The sequence below is a fragment of the Notolabrus celidotus genome, chromosome 7 (assembly GCF_009762535.1).
Source record: "Notolabrus celidotus isolate fNotCel1 chromosome 7, fNotCel1.pri, whole genome shotgun sequence".
In the NCBI taxonomy this organism is placed as follows: domain Eukaryota; kingdom Metazoa; phylum Chordata; class Actinopteri; order Labriformes; family Labridae; genus Notolabrus; species Notolabrus celidotus.
Window position 1 is genome coordinate 33,520,100 of NC_048278.1, and position 24,808 is coordinate 33,544,907.

Consider the following 24,808-nt stretch of genomic DNA (forward strand, 5'->3'; position numbering starts at 1 on the left):
CATAAGAGTTCATTGTTTACCCACACAGTTTTTTACCTTTACTTACTGGCTCTCTTACTGGATTTGAAATCCATTGTGTCTGGTGTGAATAAGCTAGCTTGTTGGCAGTTAGCTTGCAGGTGTAGTTGTTCAACAACAGGCCGTTTCATTATGACTCATTCAAATCACTGATTGAGAAACTGGTTTGAGCGGGCCTTAGATACTTAAAATTCAGTGTTTAAGGGGGAAAAAGATAAATAGTCAATGCATTAAACACGACACGTAAAAAAAATATGGAATCACCCATTTGTTACATTTTTTTATAATAATTCTTGCCACTACCTCAACTTTAAAACTTTTTGTTTCCTTTATGTTATATAAAGCCTCTGAGTATTTAGACTAGGGCGACATAAATCGTATTTATTATTATCATTATTATTATTATACAAATAATTATGATTTTTATTACCAATGGCATGATATGTTGACCTAACAGCAACCTCCAGTGTTGAAAATAAACCTATTGCAGAAGTGCAAAACCAGTGCTGTTCCTTGAGTGTTCACTTGAGGCTGGCTGCCAAAGCTAAGACCTCCCCTGCCCTTAGACAGACAGGTTGAGTCAGCACATCCAATATGGCGACCACCATCGTTGAGCTTCATAACCGCTCGTTAGAAACCAAGATGGGTGATGTTACTGAGACTCTATCTTTGTTTTTTACAGTCGATGATTTGGACTGTACCACTTGAAGGAAGACAGGGGTGCCATCAACATACTGTAGATGACATACATATTGGGGAATAAGTTGTTATAGTTAAAAGGTTCCCATCAAGAGTAGAATTAAAATATGATTTTAACAAGGAGAAGAAGAAGAAAGAAAGACACAGTGGATTTCAAGAGAAAGAGGAGAAAGACAGAAACAGAAGCAGGCAGAAATCAAACGTCTCTCTACAAATTTCACCAAGTTTACACCAGATAGCGTAGGATGATGTTAGCAGGAGACAGACAAAGTGACAGAGCGAGGCTGTAGTCTTTTTTTCCTCTCAGTAAGACAGGTTCCTGTTTTCAATGGTTGTGAAACAGATCAGTTCCTATTTGACTCACAGTCGACCACAGAAGACACAAGTGCTTGCACTTGCAGATCAACACCCTCATTAACCCATAATCCGAAACATAACCATTACAGGTACATGTAATCCCAGCATTTACTTTACCTGAACTTACCAAACTGAACTTTAAGGAACTAGATGGATCCTACACAGTCTTCTGAAGAGGTCACGACCACAAATAACATGTCCTTACAAAGATAAGAGTACTCACACAGAGAGACAGAGAGAAAGAGAGCTCTTCTTAGCTGACAATTGGGCCTCTCATATCACTACTGAGTTATTCAGATACCATGCTAGCCTTAAAGACGAGAGTTGTTTTCATGACTTGCCTTCTTTTGTTAGTTTTTACTAAGAAAAATGTACATCTAAAAATATTTATATCATTGACATCTAGTTTTAGCTTTGTATCCTTTGTCATGTCGTTGGTAAACGTCATGTTCAGTGAGTTTTCTCTGATGATGCCAGCTTGTTAGCTTCTCCTCTGCTGTCCGGAATCCCTCTCTGGTGCATTTGTTGGTTTATTTTTCCTCTAATTATTTTTTGTTTTGCTTTGATATATCTTTAATTGATGATATGCACTGATTTACACTACCAGTCAAAAGTTTGGACACACCTTCTCATTCAACGGTTTGTATTTATTATAATTATTTGAAACACTGTAGATTAATACTGAAGGCATCAAAACTATGAAAGAACATATATGGAATTATTTAATTTACAAAAAAGTGTTAAACAAAGCAGAATATGTTTTATATTTTAGATTCTGTAAAGTAGCCCCCTTTTTCCTTCATGACAGCTTTGCACACTCTTGGTATTCTCTCAGTCTGCTTCATGAAGTGGTCTCCTGGAATGGTTTCTAATTAACATGAGCCTTGTCAAGAGTTCATTTGTAGAATGACTTGCCTTCTTAATGTGTTTGAGACCATCAGCTGTGTTGTTCAGAGGTAGGGTGAGTACACAATGGATAGCCCTATTTGACTACTGTTGTAATCCAGATTATGGGAAAACCAGATTATTTCATAGTTTTGATGTCTTTAGTATTAAACTACAATGTTGGAAATAATTAAAATAAATAAAAAACATTGAATGATTGATATATGATTATTATTATTATAATTATTTACTTTTTTATTTTTTATTTTATTCATTTTACTTAATTTTATTATTATTTTTATTTATTTTTTTATTATTTTTTTATACTATGAAAAAATATAAAGTTAATCTTTAATTTACCTCAAAGGATTTAATCTACTGAGCCTGTTGGAAGTAGTAGAAAGCAAATAAAAAAATGCATTAAAAGTTAGTAATTAAATGGAAAAGCCAAAAAGTGAACTTCTCAGTGAAGAACAGATCCCTTAAAAGCCTCTTTTCTTATATTTTTAATGTAACTTCAAATCAACAAATTCGTCTTATAAGCCTGGATCACAACATCTTGTGTGGACAGTGTCTGATAAATACTTTAGCAACAAAAGCATCATGTTTTTAGTACCAGACTTAAACTCACATAGCTTTCATTTATATATATATCTATGTGAGTGAAAGCAATGCTTATTATTATGGTTATTAACTTTATGGGGACTGTGTGTTTTAAGTTCAAACTGAAAGATGTCTTTGAAGAAGTCAAAGCAGCTAAAAGACATTCATCTTTTCACTTAAAATCGACTGTTGCATTATTTCTCTAAAACAAACTCCTGGATAATTCAGCTACCTCTATGTACTCATTTGGTTCTATATTTTACGACCTTTCAATGTTGCATTGACACAATTTCTACCACTTCCACAGCCCGTTACAAATGCATGAAACTGAAACCGTCTGCATGGCCAGATATCCGTGGGTGTATATGGCTTTGTCTGTGGTGTGTTAACTCATATTTGATGAAAGCATGTGTGTGTGTCTCAGACCCAAACTCTTTTACTATGTCAAATAATACACTACATTCTTTTTGGTGCCAATTAAAGAAACATACTCTTTTAATTCAGTTTAGAATATGTACTGTCTTGTTGTTTTTTCATTTATAACCCTCTGGAAATAACTTTATGTGATACATGCTAGATTTATGGCACATGTAGCCTAGAATCCACCAGAACGTGTCTCCAAATAATCTATGTCTGGATCTTTTTGGTGAGCTGAACATTCAGATATCTCTATCATCAACCCTGTAGTTCCAGACAAACAGCTGCAAGAGTTCTAATCCGTTCATGCAGTTCGTCCTTGTATCTCCCACGGTGTATAAGTTGATTTTTTGATCTGATGTGATCAAACTTAAACTTTCTAAAAACGGCTTCAACGATGGAAAACCCCTTTGTTTCACTGCTTGGCACATACCTAAGATGATGATGATGAGTCACGCATCAATAATAGCTGTTTTGCAGAATTGACTCCAAACCAAAAACTGTCACAGACAGTAGGGTATGAACTGAAGCACATCAAACATTTAATTTAAAACCTTCTGTATTTAACTGACAGATCTCACAGATATCAAACATGCTGAAGTTAAAACTGAAGCCTCTTTATGAGAGATTGATTATTTTATATGCTGCTTTATGTTTGTCAATCTTGCTGCGGGACAGGTGTGGGACGTTTTTAGATACTCTGATGCCAAAGATTTAGAGTGAGGATGAGTCTTTTGTCAGCTTTGTCCACAGGGGGCGCCACAATCAACACAACCCAAAAGTTCCTTACTGAGGCTTTAAATCCGAATCCCTCTACTTGCCTATCTCAGAGGTTTCCACTCCTCTAGGAGTCTTTATTTGTGGGTTGGAGACTAAGAAGAGGCTGTTTGCTCAGTGACAACAACAATAAAACTGTCTCTTTATGTTGTTTCCACTATATGTTTTCTTTGTCATTTTCTGTTTCAACATCTATCGGTGTGTGAACTCATTTTAAAGCCTCAGGTTTGGCATTTTGGCTGCAACCTTCTTGGTTGTTTCACACCAGACGTGATGAAATTTTGGAATTTTTTTAGATGTCCTGTCTGACAGGCCACCGTGGTAGCGTCTTGACTATTCCAAGATAGTCAAGTCTTGGAATAAAACATATTTTAGTACCAAGTTTACTCTAAATTTGATCATAATTAGAAAAATAATGTCTTGCTTCTCTAATCAAGACTTGAAACAAGCTACTGAGACGATATACTTTTTATGAAACTGTTCAAGATAATAAATCAGCTCAGACAGTTCACTTCTGCCTTTTTTTGTGCATCATCATGATTATTTTTTACAGTTCATTTTGTGCTATTTTAAACCTTTGTTCAGAGAGGATAGGACAGTGGATGACTGGGAGGGACAGTTTGCCTGGGCCCTGGCCTCTGTACATGGGGTGCACGATTTAACCACTAGTCCAAACCAGTACCCTTACCAAAAAACACACGTTTACTATAATCCTACTTCAATGCAGGTTTAAGTCACTACAATATCAGCTTCACACTCAAAGACATAATTTGTTGGGTGAATGTAATAAAATTAAGGATAGAATTTCCACTTAATTAAAATGCTTTCATTTAGTGAACCAACTAATTGCAAATATGTTGAGTGAACATAAAGTATTGATGCTAATTGTTTGAAATGTTTGGGTCCAACTTAATTTGTAAAAGTTGTTTCAGCATATTTACTGAGGTAGAATCTGACTGAATTGTCTTGGGTCACAATAACTTGTATAATATGATTATGGATAGTTATTTTTTTTGTAAGTTATATTTTTGGGCTTTTTCGCCTTTATTGAAGAGAGACAGGAACCGGCGACTTCAGCTATGAGGACTATAGCCTCAATACGTGGGGCGCTAAGATTGCTAGGCCACCAGCGCCCCAATTGCAGTCAGTCACAGGCGATCTCTCCCAACTCCCTGGCTGTTTCCGAAACGGCCTGCTACATACTACTTACTAATGTAGTAGGCAGTAGGTATTGCCTACTACATACTGCGTTTGAATTTAGTATGTAGTATGACTGTTATGTTCGATCTGTGTTGCAGTATGCTGAGCCAGACTTCTATTTTTTTTAATTTTACCTTTATTTTACCAGGAATAGTCCCATTGAGATACAAAGTCTCTTTTTCAAGGGAGTCCTGGCCAAGACAGCAGCATAAAAAGTTTCACAAATAGAACAGGACAAAACATACAGTGGCAAGTAACTATTACATTGATTTATAAATTAGCAGTGTTTAGCTTTAAAACATGTGCACAAGCTGATCAGATCATCCTTTATCCTAGTTTTGAAATCCTCCAATCGAATTAAACAGTCCAGTTTCAGGCGACCCTGAAGCTCAAACCAAGAAGACGGAGCAAAGACATTAAAAGCACTTTTACCAAAGACAGAGCGAGTCCGAGGAATGCCAAAAAGAATTTGTCCATGGGACCGAAGATGACAGCCACTGACAACTTTAGGAGTCAATAAGGAGCATAAATAAGACGGCAGCTCCTGGAGTGCGGCCTTATAAAGAAAGACATACCAATGCTCGATGGATTTCCGGTTTCGGAAAGCGGAAGTAAACAACGGCGAAGCCGATAAATAAAATGCTTATTTAGCATCCATTTATGATTTAAAAAGTTAGGAAGTAGTTTATATGTAATTTGATAACTTTCACAGCACCCAAAAACAGATTTCCTCCCGTCAAAAATGAGGAAAAAGAAAAAGCAGAACGAGCGCTGTGCATTATGGGAAACAGTACGCGAGGCAGACTGGTCCGATGCATACTGAGATATTTTCCCGAATCAGTAGACATCCGGGGAGTTTTGGCTTACTGCAGATTTTGCTCTTGTTCACATACTACTTACTACATACTGAATTTTGGACATATCAGTACGTACTGCTAGTATAGTAGGCGATTTCGGAAACAGCCCCGTAATGGCTTTTCTTTGCCAGAAGCACGCTACCTTGGCTGATGAATAGGGCCTGCCGCACGTTACTGCCACCTTCTGCTCTGGAGAGGTATTGCAGATGGGATTCCTACCTAAACCCATTGGGTTGTGTTGACATAAAGCAATCTTGTAGTTTTAAGGATGTTGCATGTCATGTTAAAACTACATGATTTTAAAATGTTTAACCACTAAACATGAATTAATATAATAGAACTACATGTTATACTTATGTTAATAAAAAAGACACCCATGTTGCTTTTTTTGAGTGCACTTTTAAACCCCTTTCCCATGCTTTTTCTCTTTGTGTGTTCTATTCTTCTACAGTCTGTGGTTCGATTAGTTAGTTACAGAAAAGCTTTCTTCTCTGTCCAGAAGGATTTAGGCCTAAATGTCTTCGTTACACGCAGACCTACAGAGACCATTTGTGCCTCTACCTGCAGATCACCTGATTGCATAACGAGCTCTGTCCCTGTGTATGCATGATCTGTCCAGTCAAAGCAACAAAGCTGAAACTTCTCCTCGTAGCATCTCTCCAATTAGAAGCGTGCGTACCTCTTATCCGCTCTGTAAATCAGTGCCTCTGTGAAAGACCGAGCACAAGTTCTGTTATTGTTGAACTGCTGAAGGCGAAGCTCTGGAACAAAATCAGAACAGGACCCGTTGATACTTGTTTGATCATCTCCTGCATGCAGCCGTGTGGTTTCATCACTGCTGATGTTCAGATAAACTGCTCACTTGCGCTCCTGTGATGAACGTTTCTTTGGCCCCATGCCTTCACTTAAAAATGTGATTCTGAAATGAGTGACTTGTGATTGGTGGAATGAGGAGTTTTTGAAAAAGTGATGAAAGTTAAACCATGGATACGTTTTTTTTGTAATCCACATTGACCTTCAAGAGTGGAGGTGATGTGATTTTAAGGAGAGGTAAGTTTGAACCAGGGGATGGTCATAATGGATGTGATGTGTGATGTGTCTTAACTAACAAACGATAACAATGTCTTGAATGAAGCACCCAATCAATCATTGTCTAGGTTTTTGAAGTGGCCACCCATTGGACATGCGGCTGGTCTTGTTAAGCTTAATCTAGCAGCAAGCTCTGGTGTGGAAAATTGAGGCCCTTGCAATTTCTTGAGTGTCCACTAGAGGCGACCTACAAAAGCCAAGAAAGCCCTGTTTGGACCCATGTTAGAGTCCAACTTCACAGCAAAAAGAAACATGTTCACATGTCCTGTTTGGGCTTTAAAACACTTCTCCAGAGACAAATAGGTGGAAAGACAAACGATGAAATGCTACTGCCATTAAATTCAGTGTAAACTGTCATGACAAAAAATTAAACCACATTCAAGTAAAGGCTGGTTTATAATTCTGTGCCGCCCCTTGGCAGCAGGGGCTGACATGGACAAGAGCACTACATACTTGTGCGTCGATGTGTCCGTGACGGGCAGTGTGGTCTCTCTGATAGGCGGTTCGTCTGTTTCCGGCCCAGCTACGTTTTCTGTTTGTTTTTTCACAGCGATTCAGAGCGTGTTGTGTTAATTTAAAGCTGATACATGCTGCTGTTTATCATAAAGACATGATTACATGAAGAATAGAGAGGACATGTCTGGGGAGATGAAATACATGGCCGATGAGGAAGTGCTGTAAATGCAGGAAATATAACGCTGCAGAGCGGACCAATCACAGGGCTTGTGGTCCATGTTGTTTCGATGCGTAGTTATATTTTAGAGGAGGTGCACTTCAGCTAAGTGCGTAGGCCTGGTACGGGAGCTACTCAGACCGACGGCGTAGCCTAGGCAGACTACGCCGTCGATTAAGAAAGGCTTGAAGCATTTAAGATTTTATTTCAAGACACTTTCATAAAATGCAACTCACTCCTTAATCTTCCTTCTCTTTTTGTGTAAATGTTCCACCTTACAAAGTTTGAGTCTACAGGGAAATAATCACTCAAAATGTGAGCATTACGTTTGTGACGGGGAAAGACAAAAGTAGCAGAAACGTGCATTCACAAAGAGAAACACGCGGAGCCGCGATTGAGTGGAAAATGTACAATATGCACTTTGAAGAGGAATGAAGGTTTAGTGTGTCTGGTTTCTTGTCATGTTTTGTTTCTGTTTCAAGCTTTCCCATTTTTTATGGGATATCAATCAGCGTTCTGAAATTGAATTGTGTTGTCGGTATCAGAAGCTTGAAACATTATTTGTGTGTCTTCATTTTGTCTCACTCTGTCTTCTTTTCTTGTGTAATCCAGAGCTGTGGGTAAAACATGCCTGCTCATCAGCTACACAACCAATGCTTTCCCCGGGGAGTACATTCCTACTGTGTGAGTAAAATGTGCACATACACACACATCACACCACACACACATGATTCTTGAATCTGTCATAATGCACATCAAAAACCATAATTGAAGGAAGGATCATGTTTTTGCACGTCTGCTTGAACCCTTGCTCATTTTTAAAGGCAATTGTGTCAATGTAAAGACACACTGACACTGAAAACACAGCTTCCACACACAAACATTAAACATGATATAACAGTAGATCTGCAAAGTGTGTGATGATGTTAGTACTGAGAGGTATAGGCTGGATTTATTTGGGCCATCATTGTAAGAAGACTAAAAGATGACACAAAATGAAACAGAAATAAGAAAATAGAAAACTTTTAATAAAACTCAAAGACCTAGACAGCTGGCGGCGGCTACTTGTTCTTAAATGTTTGATAACTTTTGAACCGCTAATCCTATCAACAAGCTTTAAAAACTCAGTTACAGCGGACATTCTCACCTTTCCATTGATACCACATTTGTCTCATTCAGCATATTCAAAATAAATTCAGGAGAGACTGGTGCACCCAAAAAATGGTCTAGGTCTTTAAGGGTTAAGAAGTAAAGTCAGAAAATACAGGGATACAAAAATATTTATTTAAAGAGGACTTACTAGGATGAAATAGAAGACAATGAGGTGATCAAAACAGCATATCTTAGAAATGGGAGAATAAAATGTAATTTCTGTGAGAGTTCAATCGCTGCTTCAGTCTTTGACAAATCTTAAGAAAGGAACTCCTCAGCACAGCTCAGGTTTATTACTCAAATCCAGAATAATAATAAAAGAACAAATCATAAAATGTAACATGTTTTAATTTGTTTATAAAATTGACCTCCCTTCCATGTAGCTTTTTCACAAACTGGTGGTTTGATGTGACTGTGAAGAGCAGAAGCATGAAAGCAGGATATTGCAGTAACAGATAGAGTTGAGTTTCTCTGTCAAGATTTCACAAGATTTACTAAACTTATCAAGTGACAGATTGGTACTTGTACTTGTACTTGCACTCTTCCTGTTTAGTGTCTGTTACTTTAAGAAGAGAGAAGCTTGCAGATGAGAATGCAGTTCTTAAGAATGACCACAAGAGGGCAGTGCTGCTTCAACATTTGTATTCAAAACATGCAGCATAGACATCCAAAAGTGAATGAAGTTTCCTATTTTATATGAATAGTATTAATACTTTGAGAAAAAAATAACTATTTAAGCAAAAAATAACTATTTTAAAAACAAGTGTCACTGTACTAATATTTACATGAATGCATGACCAACCCTGAACACTTTGAAGAAAGCAGTCAAAACACACCTTTTCCTCAAGGCGTTTTCCCATTAGATATCCCCACCTACCCCCCAGACCCCTTACCTGACCCTGTGAAGTGACCTTGTGTTTCTTGAAAGGCGCTATATAAATATCAGTTATTATAATATAAAGCAGCTATTCATAATCACAGAAGGTTATGGTGGAGGTAATTGTTAGTTCATTTTAAAACAACTTTATACACACATATTCTATTTTCTAAAAATCCCAGTCTGCATTAAGTATAGTATTAAAACAGACTTCCATAGTACAAGACAGGGGGGGACAGAGAAACTCATTAAACAGACAGAGTAATTAACACAGGTGTGGACACAGGTGACACTAATCAGGGTAATCAAAAAAGGAGGGAAACACACAAAGACAGGAAGTAAAACTAAACGGTAAACTACAAAATAAAACAGGAAACACAATAGGCTGGACTAAAAGAGAAGAATCAATCGATCAATCAATCAATCAATCAATCAATCAATCAAACTTTATTTATAAAGCGCTTTTCATACAATGACATTGTAACACAAAGTGCTGTACAAGAAAAACAACTTTAAATAGTTTAAAAAAAAGAAATAAATGAAAAATAAAAAAGAAGTTGTTGAATGAACTCAGGGAACGCTCTCATGATATCTTAATGAGGAAACACTGGAGGTAAAATAAGATGTTAAAACTCAACACAGGAAATTAGAATCACCAAAATAGAATATAGTTCCAAGATAATAAAACACTAGAATATTAAACCATTAAAAGAAAATAAGATGCTACACTTAGAATAAATAAGTAGGTACATAAATAAATAAAGTAGAATAAAAGTGAATGAAAGAAAGAAAGAAAGAAAGAAAGAAAGAGAGAAAGAAAGAAAGAAAGAAAGAAAGAAAGAAAGAAAGAAAGAAAGAAAGAAAGAAAGAAAGAAAGAAAGAAAGAAAGAAAGAAAGAAAGAAAGAATAAAAATAAAACTCAGTTAAAAGCAAGACTAAAAAGGTAGGTCTTGAGTTTGCTTTTAAAAATATTCATGCACTGGGCAGCCCTCAGATCTAGAATAGAATAGAACAGAAGACATGGATCACTATAGCAACAAGAGGAAGACACGGCATAACTTATAAATAACACAGAATACACACAGGGAGGAAACACAAGGTATATATACAGAATTAAAAAAGATCAACTGATAACAAAAGTGCCTTGAAAATTGCACTGAAATGCTGTTTTAGAAAATAGAAAAAGTTCTCAGTTGTGTATTGGTACTGTTTACTTTCTTTAACAAAGCTGAGAGCTGGTGTAACTTATTATCTCATTTACAGACATAAGAGAGGGAATGAAACCTTTAAAGCTTATAATTACAATGTTTCTTATTAACTGGGCAAGAAGTGTCAGTTATGGTTTAATGAACTTCCAGTGTTTAATACATCCTTCAAGCTACATCGTTTTGTTATTGCCTTATGAGAAAACTTTGTTTTTAATTAGTGACTCATTAGTGGCCATCTGAGCCTCTGTGTAGCACTTCCCATTGAACCCCCTCAAAGAGCCGCTTCATCTGGCCCTGCAGTCTCAACCCCGGCCAACATATGACACAATATACATGTACAATATTATTAACATAAAACAATATATGAGCATGGATTTCAAATTAATACATAAAGAAAAAAGCTGCAGGAAAACAAGTCAAAGAAAGCAAACAAACCAAACTGTCACACATGTACAACATACAGCAAATCACATCTCATAACAGAGTATCACCTTTCCACAGGTGTCATGTTACCGCATTACAGAAATTAATTTCACCCTCATTTATAATTGCACAGCTTGGGTTACATCACTAAGAGCTTTTGTTAAATGCATGATTGATTTTTTTTTTTCTTCTGAATAATCAGCCAATTGAAAACCTCTCAAGGATGAATTGATTTATTGAGCGCCTGTGCTCCCCACAGATTCGACAACTACTCAGCAAACGTGATGGTGGACAGCAAGCCGGTCAACCTGGGCCTGTGGGATACAGCGGGACAGGAAGACTACGACAGGCTCCGCCCACTGTCCTACCCTCAGACAGTACGCCATACAAACACAGACACACACATGCACACATATAAATGGTAGTTGTCATGTGGAGCTGTAAAATGTTGCATTGATGTTAATGAAAAGACAAAGTCCTGGTTCAATTTAATCTGCTCTCTGTCATTTCTCTTCGTCTGTCCATCCAGGATGTTTTCCTGATCTGTTTCTCTCTGGTGAGCCCAGCATCCTATGAGAACGTCAGAGCTAAGGTGAGTCCGCTTTCTATAGTCCATTATTATCATCCCTAGATAGTCTCAACTGCTTTTGTCATAACTTAATAAAAATAATAACTGATTGGATTTGTATAGCGCTTCTCATGGTGTTCAAAGTCGCTTTACATAAAAATACAACAGAACAGAACAAAGACACAGGTGTGGTGGGAGTAGAGGTTATGTAGTATATGCTTTTTTGAACAGGAAGGTCTTGAGGTGGTTTTTAAATGATTGAAGTGAGTCAGAGTTGCAGATTTGGAGGGAGAGAGTTCCAGAGGGTTGGGGCAACGATGGCAAAGGCTCTGTCCCCCAAGGTGTGGTGCTTGGGCTTGGTGATTGGCATCTGATGATCTGAGTGACGTTTGAGGAGGTCGGTCAGGTATGAGGGGGCAAGGTTATTTAGGGCTTAGTAGGTGATGAGCAGGATCTTGAAATGGAACTTGACTCAAGGGTCACAACAAGTACGAGAAAGGCACGACATTTTTAAAGTCTTCTCCTGAGGTCCGACTGCACAAACTCTCTATTATGATGGTCCCTGTGTCAGATCAGGTGATCACAGAGCCACTAATCTGCATACAAAGCCACTTTGCACAAACACAAATCCTGGGGATATAAAGTACTTTTATATTTGAACAGGTTTACATTCAGTTGATGCAGCATTTCATATCAGACTAGTTCTCTCTTTGTGACAAAGTATTCCAACTTCACATTGAAAAAAACTCATATTCTTTATGAAGGAAATATTTGACTGTGAGTTGAAAGCAGGATCATCATAATTCACACATGTACAGGACAAAATCAGCAAGATAGAGGAATCACTTTGTCCACAGGGGGGCGCCAAAGTCGACACAAGCACAAAGTTCCTCACAGGAGTTTTAAATCTAATCAGATTGGATCCATTACCAGAAAAAATAAATGTATGAAGTAACTCTACACAAACATTAATAAAGCTCTTCTTCATGTTACATCAGATGTGTTCATTAAATGTAAAAATAATCTTTTTTTTATGGTGCATTCATCACAGAAATACCTTCACATTACTTTTAAAAAACTAAATCCTCAGGATTCACTGGACCGCACTGCTGCTCCTGCACTTTCTGCCACACCTGATAATACATGTGATAACTTTGCATACTTTACTGCTGCTCTGCTTCAATGCAAATCAGTCCCTTCCAACAGATTTGTACAACTAGATTGACTATTTTGCATTTAATGTCCAGTGTAATAAAATATATTATCACAGAGATGTATTAAACCGGTATATACTCAAACTGTAGATAACGGTGCTTAAGCCGTTTGGCTGAATGTGTTAAAACATGAAGAAAAAAGTAACAAAGGGAGACAAATGTTATTTCTTAAGAGTTAAAAGTGTTGTCAAAAATGTCATATTATGTTATAATGACTTTAGTCATGCAATAACTAAGTCAAAGCACCTCAGAATATCTTGAAACATCTGGGAGTATGCTCAAAAACATCAATCACAGTTTTTTTTTTTTACTCAACTCAACTCTCAACTTTATTTATAAAGCACTTTAAAACGACCACAGCCGGAACAGAGTGCTGTATAAATAAATAAATAAACATAAATAGACAAACAACGCAGGCATAAAACAATTAAAACAATAGAAACAATAGAAACAATAAATAAAAACAAACCATAAAACACTAAGGGTTGAAAGCCAAGGAATAAAAATGGGTTTTAAGACAAGTTTTAAAAATGGACATTAAGGAGGCTTGTCTAATGTGGAGGGGAAGCTCATTCCATAATTTAGGAGCAACAACAGAAAAAGCTCTATCCCCTCTGATCAGCTGACCTGAGGCACTGAGCAGGAGTGCAGGGGTTAAGGAGCTCAGAGAGGTAAGGCGGGGATACAACGACACACATTTACAAGTATTTAACTTTAACACAGTTTCCTCTTTAGTGCACTCAGTATGAGAGACGTTGAGTTATTGATCACAAAGTTGTTGCTCTGTTTTCTGGCACTTTACTTTTCAATAAACCAACGATGTGTCCGTACTTCAGATTCCTACCATAGACTGTATAAATAACGGACGTAGTATCCGTGACGTCACCCATCTGTTTCTGAAGCGCTGTTTTGAGGCCAATTGGTGGCGGCAGCCATATTGGATATGCTGAAGTCAACCTAACTTCTGTCAAGCTAGTGTGAGGTGAACAGACGGGCTTTGAGCCTCCTAGCTAACAGCTACAGTGTTCCCGCCTGTCAATCAAGTCAGCTGTGCCTCTCATAATGGAAAACTCAGAATCTGAATATCTTCCAAATTGCAGCGTTATGAAAAAATAATAATACTAATAATACATTTTATTTATAAAAGAGCTTTAAAAGTTTCTCCAAGACACTTTGCAAGAAAATAAAGTATACAATAGAAAAGCAAAGGAAAACAGTGCAAGAAAGCAAAGAAGCAAAACAATCAGTTAAAGGTTAAAAGCCTTTGTAAATAGGTGGGTTTTGAGTCTGGATTTGAATTTGGTGAGTGAGGGAGAGAATCTGAGGTGTTGGGGGAGAGAGTTCCAGAGGGTGGGGGCAGCGACAGAGAAGGCCCTGTCCCCCTAGGTTCGGTGCTTGGGTTTGCTGAGAGGGGTAAGGAGAATGGCATTGGTGGAGCGAAGGTTGCAGGAGGGACTGTATGGCTGCAGAAGGTCGGTGAGGAAGGAGAGAGCTAGATTATGGAAGGCTTTGTAGGTGATGAGGAGGATCTAACCCTGTACAGTGTGTGCCGATCAAGAAATGAGCTATCCAGACTACACTCCTTTTTTGTACCAGGCTGTAGACGTGTTTATTTATGCTGTAAAGATCGGCTTCTTTGAATTGGTGTGTATGTGGTTTCCTGTACTTCCGGATTCCAGCCTCAAGTGGACACTCAATGAACTGCAGTTTTTAACACTTCCACATTGGCTTCAATTCTCGCGGCCAGAGGTTGCTGCTTGATTGCCACCCCCACCTCCATCCATACTAACATCCAGCTGATTTTTGAAGGGTCCCTAAAGTCACACTATTCATCTTCAGGTTGCATTACAAAAAGCATATTGTGACATGAAACCTTTCATGTGCAGCTCTCTGATCTCAAGTGCTCCTTGAGTTTTCGTTCATTGTATCCTCTGTGTCCTGCTCCGTGGGGATGAATAGAGAGACCAGTCTTCAAGAAAAGCACTCACAACTCTCTGAATATGCCGTAAGACGGACATCAATACGACAGAGGAGAGGAAATAAGAGTATTGATTGGATTTGCTTTAGTAGTCTGCTTTGGAACTTATGGGGTTACCACAGCAACAAGGTGCTAGATTGGTCCACAGAAAGCTGCAGTCGCTAGATTAATTGGGAGCAGGGAATAAAAGAGGAAGACCTGTGGCCTGGTGGTAAAACTGGGAATAAATTATAATTCTATACCCAGAAAGCTACAGCAGTGTTTCAGTCCAATTAATTACCACATTCTTCGATTGAGTTTGCATAAATTCATCTTTTTAATGACAATGAGTTCAATTGAGAAGCGGTGGTCCTGTGTAATGGAGGGTACGGGCCGTCTAAAAGCACCGTTTGATACTATCAAATGTCTCTCTAATAGTCCGGTCGCCTGCTTCCGGCCCCGCTACGATCTCTGTTTACTTTTTCACAGCGATTCAGAGCGTGTTCTGTTATTTTGCTGTTTATCATGCAGACATGATTACATGAAGAATAGAGGGGAGGCGATTAAATACACGGCCATTGTGAGGGGATCCCAAAAGTGCTGTAAATGCAGGAAATACAATGCCACAGAGAGGACCAATCACAGGGCTTGCAGTCTGCATTGATTCTATGCAAAGTTACATTTTGGAGGAGGTGCACGTCAGCTACATGCGTAGGCCTCTGCGTAGGTACGGGAACTAAGCGAACCTCCGGCGGAGGCTACGCCGTCGATTCAACGCAGAAGTATAAGTCAGCCTTCAAGGAAGCAACAATTCTGCTGTGTATCTTGGAGCTGAACCCTGAAGTATTTGAAGATTTATCTGTAAAATCTGTTGTAAACTAACACGGAGCCAATGAAAGGAAGCCTAGGTTGTAGGTTACAAGCTAACACTTAGCCAGGAGTGAGAGAGTGCCTTTTAAAAGGAAAACACAGAGACATGAAGTATAAATCAGGCTTAAGGGAAGTGTCAATGGCTCTGTCCAGTCAAAGCTCTTCTGTTGAAAAAATGAAGCCAATGTGTGCGAAGTGCATAAAACTGCTGTTCCTCAAGTGTCCACTAAAGGCTGGCTCCAAAAGCCAAGGAATCCCCATCAACACCCATATTAAAATGCCCATTTTTACAGCACATGTTTACAGCCTGTTATACAACATGTTGGTCCCTACAGCTCATTTCTTTACTCATGAAAACTGTACTGGGGTGATTATTTCAGAACTTACCCAATTTGAATATATGAAGGCTAAGAGTTATGCACATGTTTGCATAGTTTTCCAACCCCAACTCAGTCTCAGCAGATGTGTGTCTAACATGAGTCTGGTCCTGCTGGAGGTTTCTGCCTGTTAAAGGAAGTTTGTCCTTGCCACAGTAACTTGCTAAATGCTGCAAAGTGCTCTGCTCATGGTGGAACAAGATGAGATCAGACTGAGTCCTGTCTGTAAGATGGGACTGGATCTTGTCCTGTCTTGATGTTGGGTCTTTGTTAATAATAGAACATAGAGTACGGTCCAGACCTGCTCTGTTTGGAAAGAGTCTGAGGAGAACATTTGATGTGATTTGGAGCTATATAGATAAAGATTAATTGATGATTAGGGGTAAAGCCGAGTTAATCAAACAGTGGGTGCTTTGGAGATGTTACCATGAAGCTGCCTCAGCTCCACCTTTAATTTGGCCGTGGAACGCCTCTTTAGAAACCAACTGGTGATGTCAGAGGGACTAAACAGTTTAGGGTTTCTTTACAGCCTGGCTCAAAGAGGAGACGACCACACACAACTTGTATCTGAAGATTTAATAAGCCAAACACAAGTCACACCATGACGATGTTGGCCATCAGCATCATGAGTGGTGCTTTGTGGGTTGAATTCGAACTAAGAAGATTAAAACAAGAAATAGTCTCACCAGAACGGAAAACCGAACGCGAGGGAAAGAGAATAAGTGACAGAATCCTGTGGAGAACTCAAGAAGGAGAAGACGGCTCATCTCTTGTACAAACTTCAGCCTTAAACTTCTCAAAAAACAAATTACTTGAAAGAAGCAGTCGTGGGATTCATCAGGTAATCCCCAACATGCCAATCACCTGGCTTGTGAGCAGACTAGTCTACAAAGCAGGGCGGATTTGTCAATCAAAACTACAAGCACCAATTAATTCTGTCCGCAGATAGCATCTCTCGTTTCATTACTGGCTGGAGAGAGGACTTAAGAGGCAAAAAGGAGAGCGAGTGGGAGGGAAAGGAAGACGTTTAAATGGGTAGGAGAGTAGGAAAGAGAGTTTAGAGAGATAGAATGGTAAATATTTTGCGCCGGAGTAAAAGGCAGAGGCAGCAAGGGAAGGTTTGAGTTTCAAAACCTTGTCAAAAACAATGCCAGGCATTGAAACATGTAAATAAAGGTTTAAATTGACATTTAATTATATGTGTCAGAGACAAAGGGAGGTGGAGAGGTCATGGACAGCATTGAATACATACCAAAAAAGTACTGAAAAACAAACCATCTAATTTTTCTGTCCCCTTTCTCCTCTGACCTTGTCCTCTACCAGTGGTTCCCTGAGGTTCGTCACCATTGCCCCTCCACACCTATCATCCTGGTGGGCACCAAGCTGGATCTGAGGGACGAGAAGGAGACCATCGAGAAGCTGAAGGAGAAGAAGCTGGCACCGATCACTTACCCTCAGGGCCTGGCTCTGGCCAAAGAGATAGGTGAGTGAAACAGAAATGTGTAGCCTTCTTAGCTAACGAGGGCTGCAGTGAGAGATTGTTATCTTGTTTTCAACCTTATATGTGTCGGTTAGATTGCTTTCCAATCATCGGATCGTTTTCAGATTAGCACGAGATTAAAAAAGGGAATGTGTAATCACTTTTCTATTTGGCTGTCCCTGTGCATTTGAGCAATTAGATAAATCTGAGGTGCTTTTTTAATTAGAAAGGGCTATGTCGACAGTCTGTAAAGGAAAGCTATATCCTTTCTTTATCTGTATGACCCGACCAGCACATAAACTGTGACAGTTAGAAAACCAGATGTAACAGTGTGGACCCAAAAGCAAAGCCTGGAGGCAGAGGACGCAGTTCAGTGAATTTATTGAATGGAACAAAAGGGAGCAGGGAAGGGATCCAGGGTCCAAGCGTGAGGACTATAGAGGTGGAGGCTGGAGAATAAATCCAGGTAGAGAGTGAAGCAGTGAGGCAGTGTGGGGCTCGTGGAGGCACTGGAGAAACAGAGACAGCAGGGTTAGTCACAGGTAAAAAGCACAAAGCTGGAACACTTGATAGCAAACTAGCAACTTCACGAGAGAACAGGCCAAGATGTGGGAATAATCTGGCACTGGAGAAGCCTCCCAGCAGGGCTTGAATGCAGGTGGTGATTGCAGAGATCAGGTGCAGGTGTTATATGTTGCAATCGTCACATAAACATCACAAAACATTGATTGTAGCTCACTTGATCGTGAACCCTTAGACATTCAAATCTGATGCTAGAGGGCAACATCCCCTCACACACAGCATTAATGATCCAGCTCACTTCCACGTTTTATTTCTTGGTGTTTTCTTATATGTGTGTTGAACTGGTTGTCCCTGTTTTCATGTTTAGATTCAGTGAAGTACCTGGAGTGCTCCGCTTTGACCCAGCGTGGACTGAAGACTGTGTTTGATGAGGCCATCCGGGCCGTGCTCTGCCCCCAGCCCACCAAGGTCAAGAAGAAGATCTGCTCACTGCTGTAAATGGTAAGACTGAAGGGAACACTGAGGAAGAGGAGACCAGAGAAAGAGATGAGAGAGTAGAAGAGCTGAAGAGGTAGTGAGGGAGAGTAGGAGGGGTCCCAGTGGTTAATGTGCTTTTCCAGTCAGGTTTTAAGACTCTTGATCAAATATTACACCATTCACCAGCTGACAGCCGACTTCTTTTCACCGCACAGTTTGAGTAAGATATGAATCACTAAAACATCGGCAGACGGAGAAAATAAAAGAGTCTTATTAGCTGCTTTTCCAACACAGAGACCTCCTGCAAGCGGCGATGAAAGGGCCCTCGCACATCTGTCCCGATCACCTGATGTGCAGCAGGATCTATTTGTGCAACAGCCATTGCTGTGCTCCAGAAAAGCTCTATAGGGAAGGTTTTTTGAAAACTTTAGGGGGAGCTATGGAGCACATTTTTAGAATTATTTTTACAAGGCTTACAAAATCTAATTCTTTTCACCAGGCCTGATGCATGGGTGAAGTTTGGTGACTTTTGGGGCATGTTAAAGGCTCCAAATATGCGATGTCATAGGCGGATGAAAAGTAATAGTAATCCTTAAGGTTTTAATAGGGCCTCACAACTACTGTGTGTTAGTGCTCAGGCCCTAATAATGTCCCAGGGACTTGCACCAAGTGGGATGAGTGCTTCATGTAAGGGTCTTGCTCACCCAGTCCAGATTCTAATTCTTAGAACCACCTGCTCACTAAACATCATCCCACATATTACCCACCTACCAACTAAAGCTGTAAACAAGCTGACGCAAAATAGTGATTAAAAGATTATTGTATTGACTCAAAATGATTTATGTATACAGCTTTTTTAAAAAGTACTTCTGATTCGACCGGTAGCACTGTCATGTCAACAGATTCATATAAGCCTCCAGAGTCTCACATTCACTTATTGCTGATGCTTTACCAAAGGGGCTGGTAGTCAGTGTGACAAATGTTGCTATTTGTGTTTGAATATGTAACCCACTTAGAAAAAGGCAATATAGTTTTAAGTGTAAGGGGCTTTTAATCCTGCAAGCTTTGTCTCCTCAAGCAGGTCATTACAGAGCTGAGGGATCTTAAAGGAAAAAGTGTAACCTCCTTTAACAAACTGCAAGCTAGCTCTTAAGGCTGATTTATACTTCTGCATCGCCCTTACGCAGCAGGGGATGACGCAGACATGAGCACCACATACTTGTGCGTCGATGTGTCCGTGACATACAGCAAATCTCTGCAGAAATGCTTGAGGGGAGTGTGGTCTCTCTGATCTCTCTGATCGCCTGCTTTGGGATGAGGTGCACGTCAGCTAGGTGTGTAGGCATAGGTAGGGAGCTATGCGAACCTTCGGTGTAGGCTACGCCGTCGATTCTATGCAGAAGTATAAGTCAGCCTTCAAGGAAGCAACAATTCTGCTGTGTATCTTGGAGCTGAACCCTGAAGTATTTGAAGATGTATCAGTCAAATCTGGAGCCAATGAAAGGAAGCCATGATGAGACACTGACAATATGAGCATTCAAGGCAGGGTTGTTGAGAATAAGGTAGACACTTAATGCAGTGAGCAAAACTATCAATATGTGAGTTTTTAACTGGCTGAGAAACAGACTGTAACTGATACTGATGCTTCTTTATGACCCTCAAAAGCTAACAAGACCATCTACAACAACACTGATAACAACTCTGTTGTCATTTTAATGCCTGAGACTGCTCTGAGGGGGTAGGTGTCAGAACAGATGTTTGACATCTCGCTTTAGAAACACCCTTTTTTGGCTGTTTTCATTGCAAATAATGACATTGTAAGATAAGTCTAAATGTTAAAAAGACAACAGGATGAGGTTATTGTCTGAAGACACTTATTTTGCATGTACAGGACAAGAGATAAGAGGTATCACTTTGTCCACAAGGGGGCGCCAGAATCGATACAAGCTAAAAGTTCCTCACAGCAGCTTTAAGTGATAAATGTTGATTAACTAAATCCAATTGGAAAAAGAAGCTATCATTGAACCATTTCTACATCTGTGTGTTTCATGAAGGTATTAACACTTGATATGCTTGTCATTGTTACAGATTCTGCAAGGACCTGGAATAAGAGAGAGAGAGAGAGAGAGAGGGAGAGGGAGAGAGAGATTCAGACTGTTGACCCTGGGTTAAAGAAGACATTTTGTAAGCTCTGTAATGTGTCAAATAGATAACTATCATAACTGATTATCCACTTATTGAAAAAAGAAAGATTATGCCATTGTCCCTTTTACTGTAGCAAAGCTTTCTGTACAGCATACTCTAAAGCCGATTACTAAAGCGCACTATAGATACAGAACCCGGAGGAATTTAAGTGTAAAATATGAAAGATTATCAGAGAACTCACTAAATGTGGCAAGTGAATCGTGTACACTGTGTATTAGCTGAACTGTAAGACCAGTAGCAGAATGCTTCCTTCGTCTGATGTACCAAAACTCCCCCGAAATACATGCGTCATTAGTTTAGATCATAGTGCCTTAGAAGTGTTTTTCAGGGAGTGATGAGCAATGATAAAATATCAAGATCAAGAATGTAGATTTGTATGGGCAGGGAGCTGATCAGTGTTTTATTTGATAAAGCCTTGTTAGCATATGTGTTATGTATTCATGTGATATTACAATAAAAGACATTTGATCAAAAGGAATATGCAGAGAAGATGTTGTGTATTCAGAGTTCACTATGATAAAGTACACCTGTGGTTTTCCAGTGGTGGAATGGTGCAAAACAATGTCTTTATGCAGCAGAATGAACATGATGGGGCACAATGCAACACAATACAGCATGATACCACACAATACCATACAATGTGAAAACATGTGATACAAGGTATATGCAATACAATATGATACCACATGATATGATACAATATGATAGGATACATTATGATAGAATATGATGAAACCCAATGCAGTATGTTCGGGCATCTGGTCAGGATGTCTCCCTGGGGAGGTGTTTCGGGCATGTCCGTCTGGGAGGAGGCCACGGGAAAGGCCCAGGACACGCTGGCAAGATTATATCTCTCAGCTGGCCTGGGAGCGCCTCTGTGTCCTCCCAGAAGAGCTGGTGGAAGTGGCTGGGGAGAGGAGTGTCTGGGCTTCCCTTCTGAGGCTGCTTACCCCGCGGCCCACACCCGGATAAGTGGAAGAAGATTGATGGATGGATGGACAATACAGTATGATACCAAGCGATATGATACACAGTGACACCACACAATATGAAAACTGGTTGCAGGATACTCTTTACCCCAAGCTGAGGAGTTTAAGTATCTCAAGGTCTTCTTACATGTCCACAAACACCCTCCCAAAAATACAAAAAAACATGTTTTGGGACCCCAGGTTACACTCTCTGCAAATTGGTATCAGAAGTTATGCCTCTTCTTGATTTTGATTGGCTGGTGTGGAAGGATTGACACTGATGTTCCAAAAGTTGAGCCATTTTCAGGAGCTGAAAATGCTGACCTGCTTAAAGAAGTGCTGCTAGTGCAAAACAACACATCTTGTAATCATTGGCCCAAATACAGTACTTAGGCAAGGCAAGTTTATTTATAAGCACAATTCATACAAAGAGCAATTCAAAGTGCTTTACAGAGCTAAAAACAAAAAAACAGAACAGTAACAATCCACAAAAACATACAGTGAACACTTCAAACATTTACATTTTATATGCAGCCAGTTATGTTTGATCTACTCTCTCTCTCTCTGTACTTATGTAACTTAAAGCTAGGGTTGGTAGTCTCGGAAAGGCAAAAGGCAAAAAGGCCAAAAATATATATATATATAAAAAAAAAGAAAATTAGCCATTAATGAGATCTCTCATTTAAGTCTCAAATAAGACTCATGCCATGGTCTCAACTATTTCTCCTAGTGAATTTTAGGAGAAACTAATGAGAAACGAATGAGAACAATTTGAAACTTGAATGAGGCTGAAGTGAGAATCTCAATTTTGTCTCCAGAGACTTAAAAGAGAAAGCCTTGAGCAGTAAAATTTTCCTCTGGGTAGTGCAGCTTACGTGGTCTGCCAGATGGTAACAGCTCATCTTCAGAGTGCAGAATGTGAGCCGGGTCAGACGATTCTTTTTATGCTTCCCTGTGTACAGACTGCTCACATGACTGGAGGGACTGCTGTTCAATCTAAGGTAATGCTGATAAATGTGACCGCTTCACCTCCATCTGTTACTTCTGTCTCACTCTGCTTTCCGATAGGGCAACACATCAGGACAGCATTATTCATCTGACCTGTTTGTTTTTTGTGTGGACGAGCATTGGCTAACTGATTGATAGTGGACATTAGGGAGAGGTTACAGTTCTCCTCACCATGTGGGATACATTTCTCTATATTTGTTTAATTGTATGTGTGTCTCATCTTTGATTGATAAACCACTTACACAGATTCGTTTATGAAGCATCAGTATCAGAGTCATGCACACAATAACATCTCAAACTGATGCACAGGTTTATTTTTGTAAAGTGAAACCTTTTTAATCTAGAGTTTGGGAAACGTTACCTTTCTTGACAGAAAGTCGATTACCACTGATGTAATTTTAGCTCAAAATCTGCAAACAGCAGGAGTAAACTCCTTCTTCTCTTTAGGAAACACCTCTTTGCATTGAATCAAATTCTTTCTCTTTTCACCCTCAAGCTCCTTCAGAGGCTTATCGATGTGTCCACCAGCAGCCATTTAAAAGACGTGGTCTGCAGCAACGAGGCAGGCAGCCCTTTTAAACCAGATTATCCTTGACTTTACGATTACAAAGGACTGAGACCTGACAGCTACAGGGTCAATAGGGACACTTTTCAACTTTAGAAGGATTTAACACTTCATCCATGAAGTGCTTTAGAGAAAACAGGAAAGAAGAAACACGTGACTCGTACAGCAAGTCACAGATCATATGTCAAAGCAGGAAACATACACTAATATGTTTACAAAAGTAAAAGCAATTTTTAAGGAATTCATTTAAATCTGTTAAGTTAAACTGTTCTTGGCCTATGTTCATGTGAATTACTCCTGTGCAAAATCATGAAGCTTTGTCCAAGAAGCATGAACAGCAGCAGGGTTATCAAATTATAATCTGTGGCCATCCTGCATTCCACGTTCTGCTATAAATCACCTCAGTAAGTCTCTTCTGTTCTAAATCAGAATCAGAATCAGAATCAGAATCAGCTTTATTCGCCAAGTATGCTTGAACACACAAGGAATTTGACTTTAGTAAACTGTGCTCTCTTTGTACAAGGCATAAGAATAGGAATAAGAATAAGAACTACAATAAAAAATAAAATAAAAATATAATAACAATAACCTTAGCTATAAATACAAAGAAACAACAAATAGCTTGACTAATATGTACAGGCTAAAATAATATGATAAAGTGCAGTGGTGAGTTGCAGAGGTAGTTTTACATTATAAAATAGTAGTTAAATAATACAAAAAATAGAAATATGGAATTCTGCTTGAGAATTGTTGCATTGTGTATCTACATGTATATTTACAGAGAGTATTTATCTGACAGGTATGACACTGTTATGGTTTAGTGTTCATCAGAGTGACAGCCCGGGGGAAGAAACTGTTCTTATGGCGGGTTGTTTTGGCGCACAGTGATCTGTAGCGCCTGCCGGAGGGGAGGAGTTTGAAGAATTTGTGTCCAGGGTGTGAGGGGTCAGCGGTGAGGCTACCTGCCCATTTCCTGGCCCGGGGTCGGTACAAGTCCTGGATGGGGGGCAGGTCGACACCGATGATTTTTTCTGCAGTCCTTATAGTCCGTTGCAGTCTGTGTTTGTCTAGTTTGGTTGCAGAGCCAAACCAGACAGTGATGGAGGTGCACAGAACAGACTGGATGATGGAGGTGTAGAACATGATCAGCAGCTCCTGGGGCAGGTTGAACTTCCTGAGCTGACGCAGGAAGTACATCCTCTGCTGGGCCTTTTTTCTGATTGTGTCTATGTGGGAGGTCCACCTCAGGTCCCGGGAAATAGTGGATCCCAGGAACCTGAAAGAGTCCAAATGATAGCAGATCAAATCTAAAACAGCTGCTGGCTAGTGTTTAATATGATTATATAATGATGTAGGAATAAT

General features: G+C 39.4%; 1 protein-coding gene across 1 annotated transcript in view; it reads left to right on the plus strand.

Annotated features, from left to right (window-relative positions):
• The window catches only part of rac2 (Rac family small GTPase 2), a 28,312-nt gene extending 6,929 nt beyond the window's left edge, over positions 1 to 21,383 (plus strand). Inside the window, exons 2-7 of the mRNA XM_034688779.1 lie at positions 8,188 to 8,259; positions 11,495 to 11,612; positions 11,765 to 11,827; positions 17,545 to 17,704; positions 18,591 to 18,724; positions 20,789 to 21,383. Of these exons, the coding sequence (XP_034544670.1) occupies positions 8,188 to 8,259; positions 11,495 to 11,612; positions 11,765 to 11,827; positions 17,545 to 17,704; positions 18,591 to 18,721 (544 nt within the window). The 3' untranslated portion in view covers positions 18,722 to 18,724; positions 20,789 to 21,383. The remainder of the gene's footprint in view (positions 1 to 8,187; positions 8,260 to 11,494; positions 11,613 to 11,764; positions 11,828 to 17,544; positions 17,705 to 18,590; positions 18,725 to 20,788) is intronic.
• Positions 21,384 to 24,808: the final 3,425 nt, after the last annotated feature.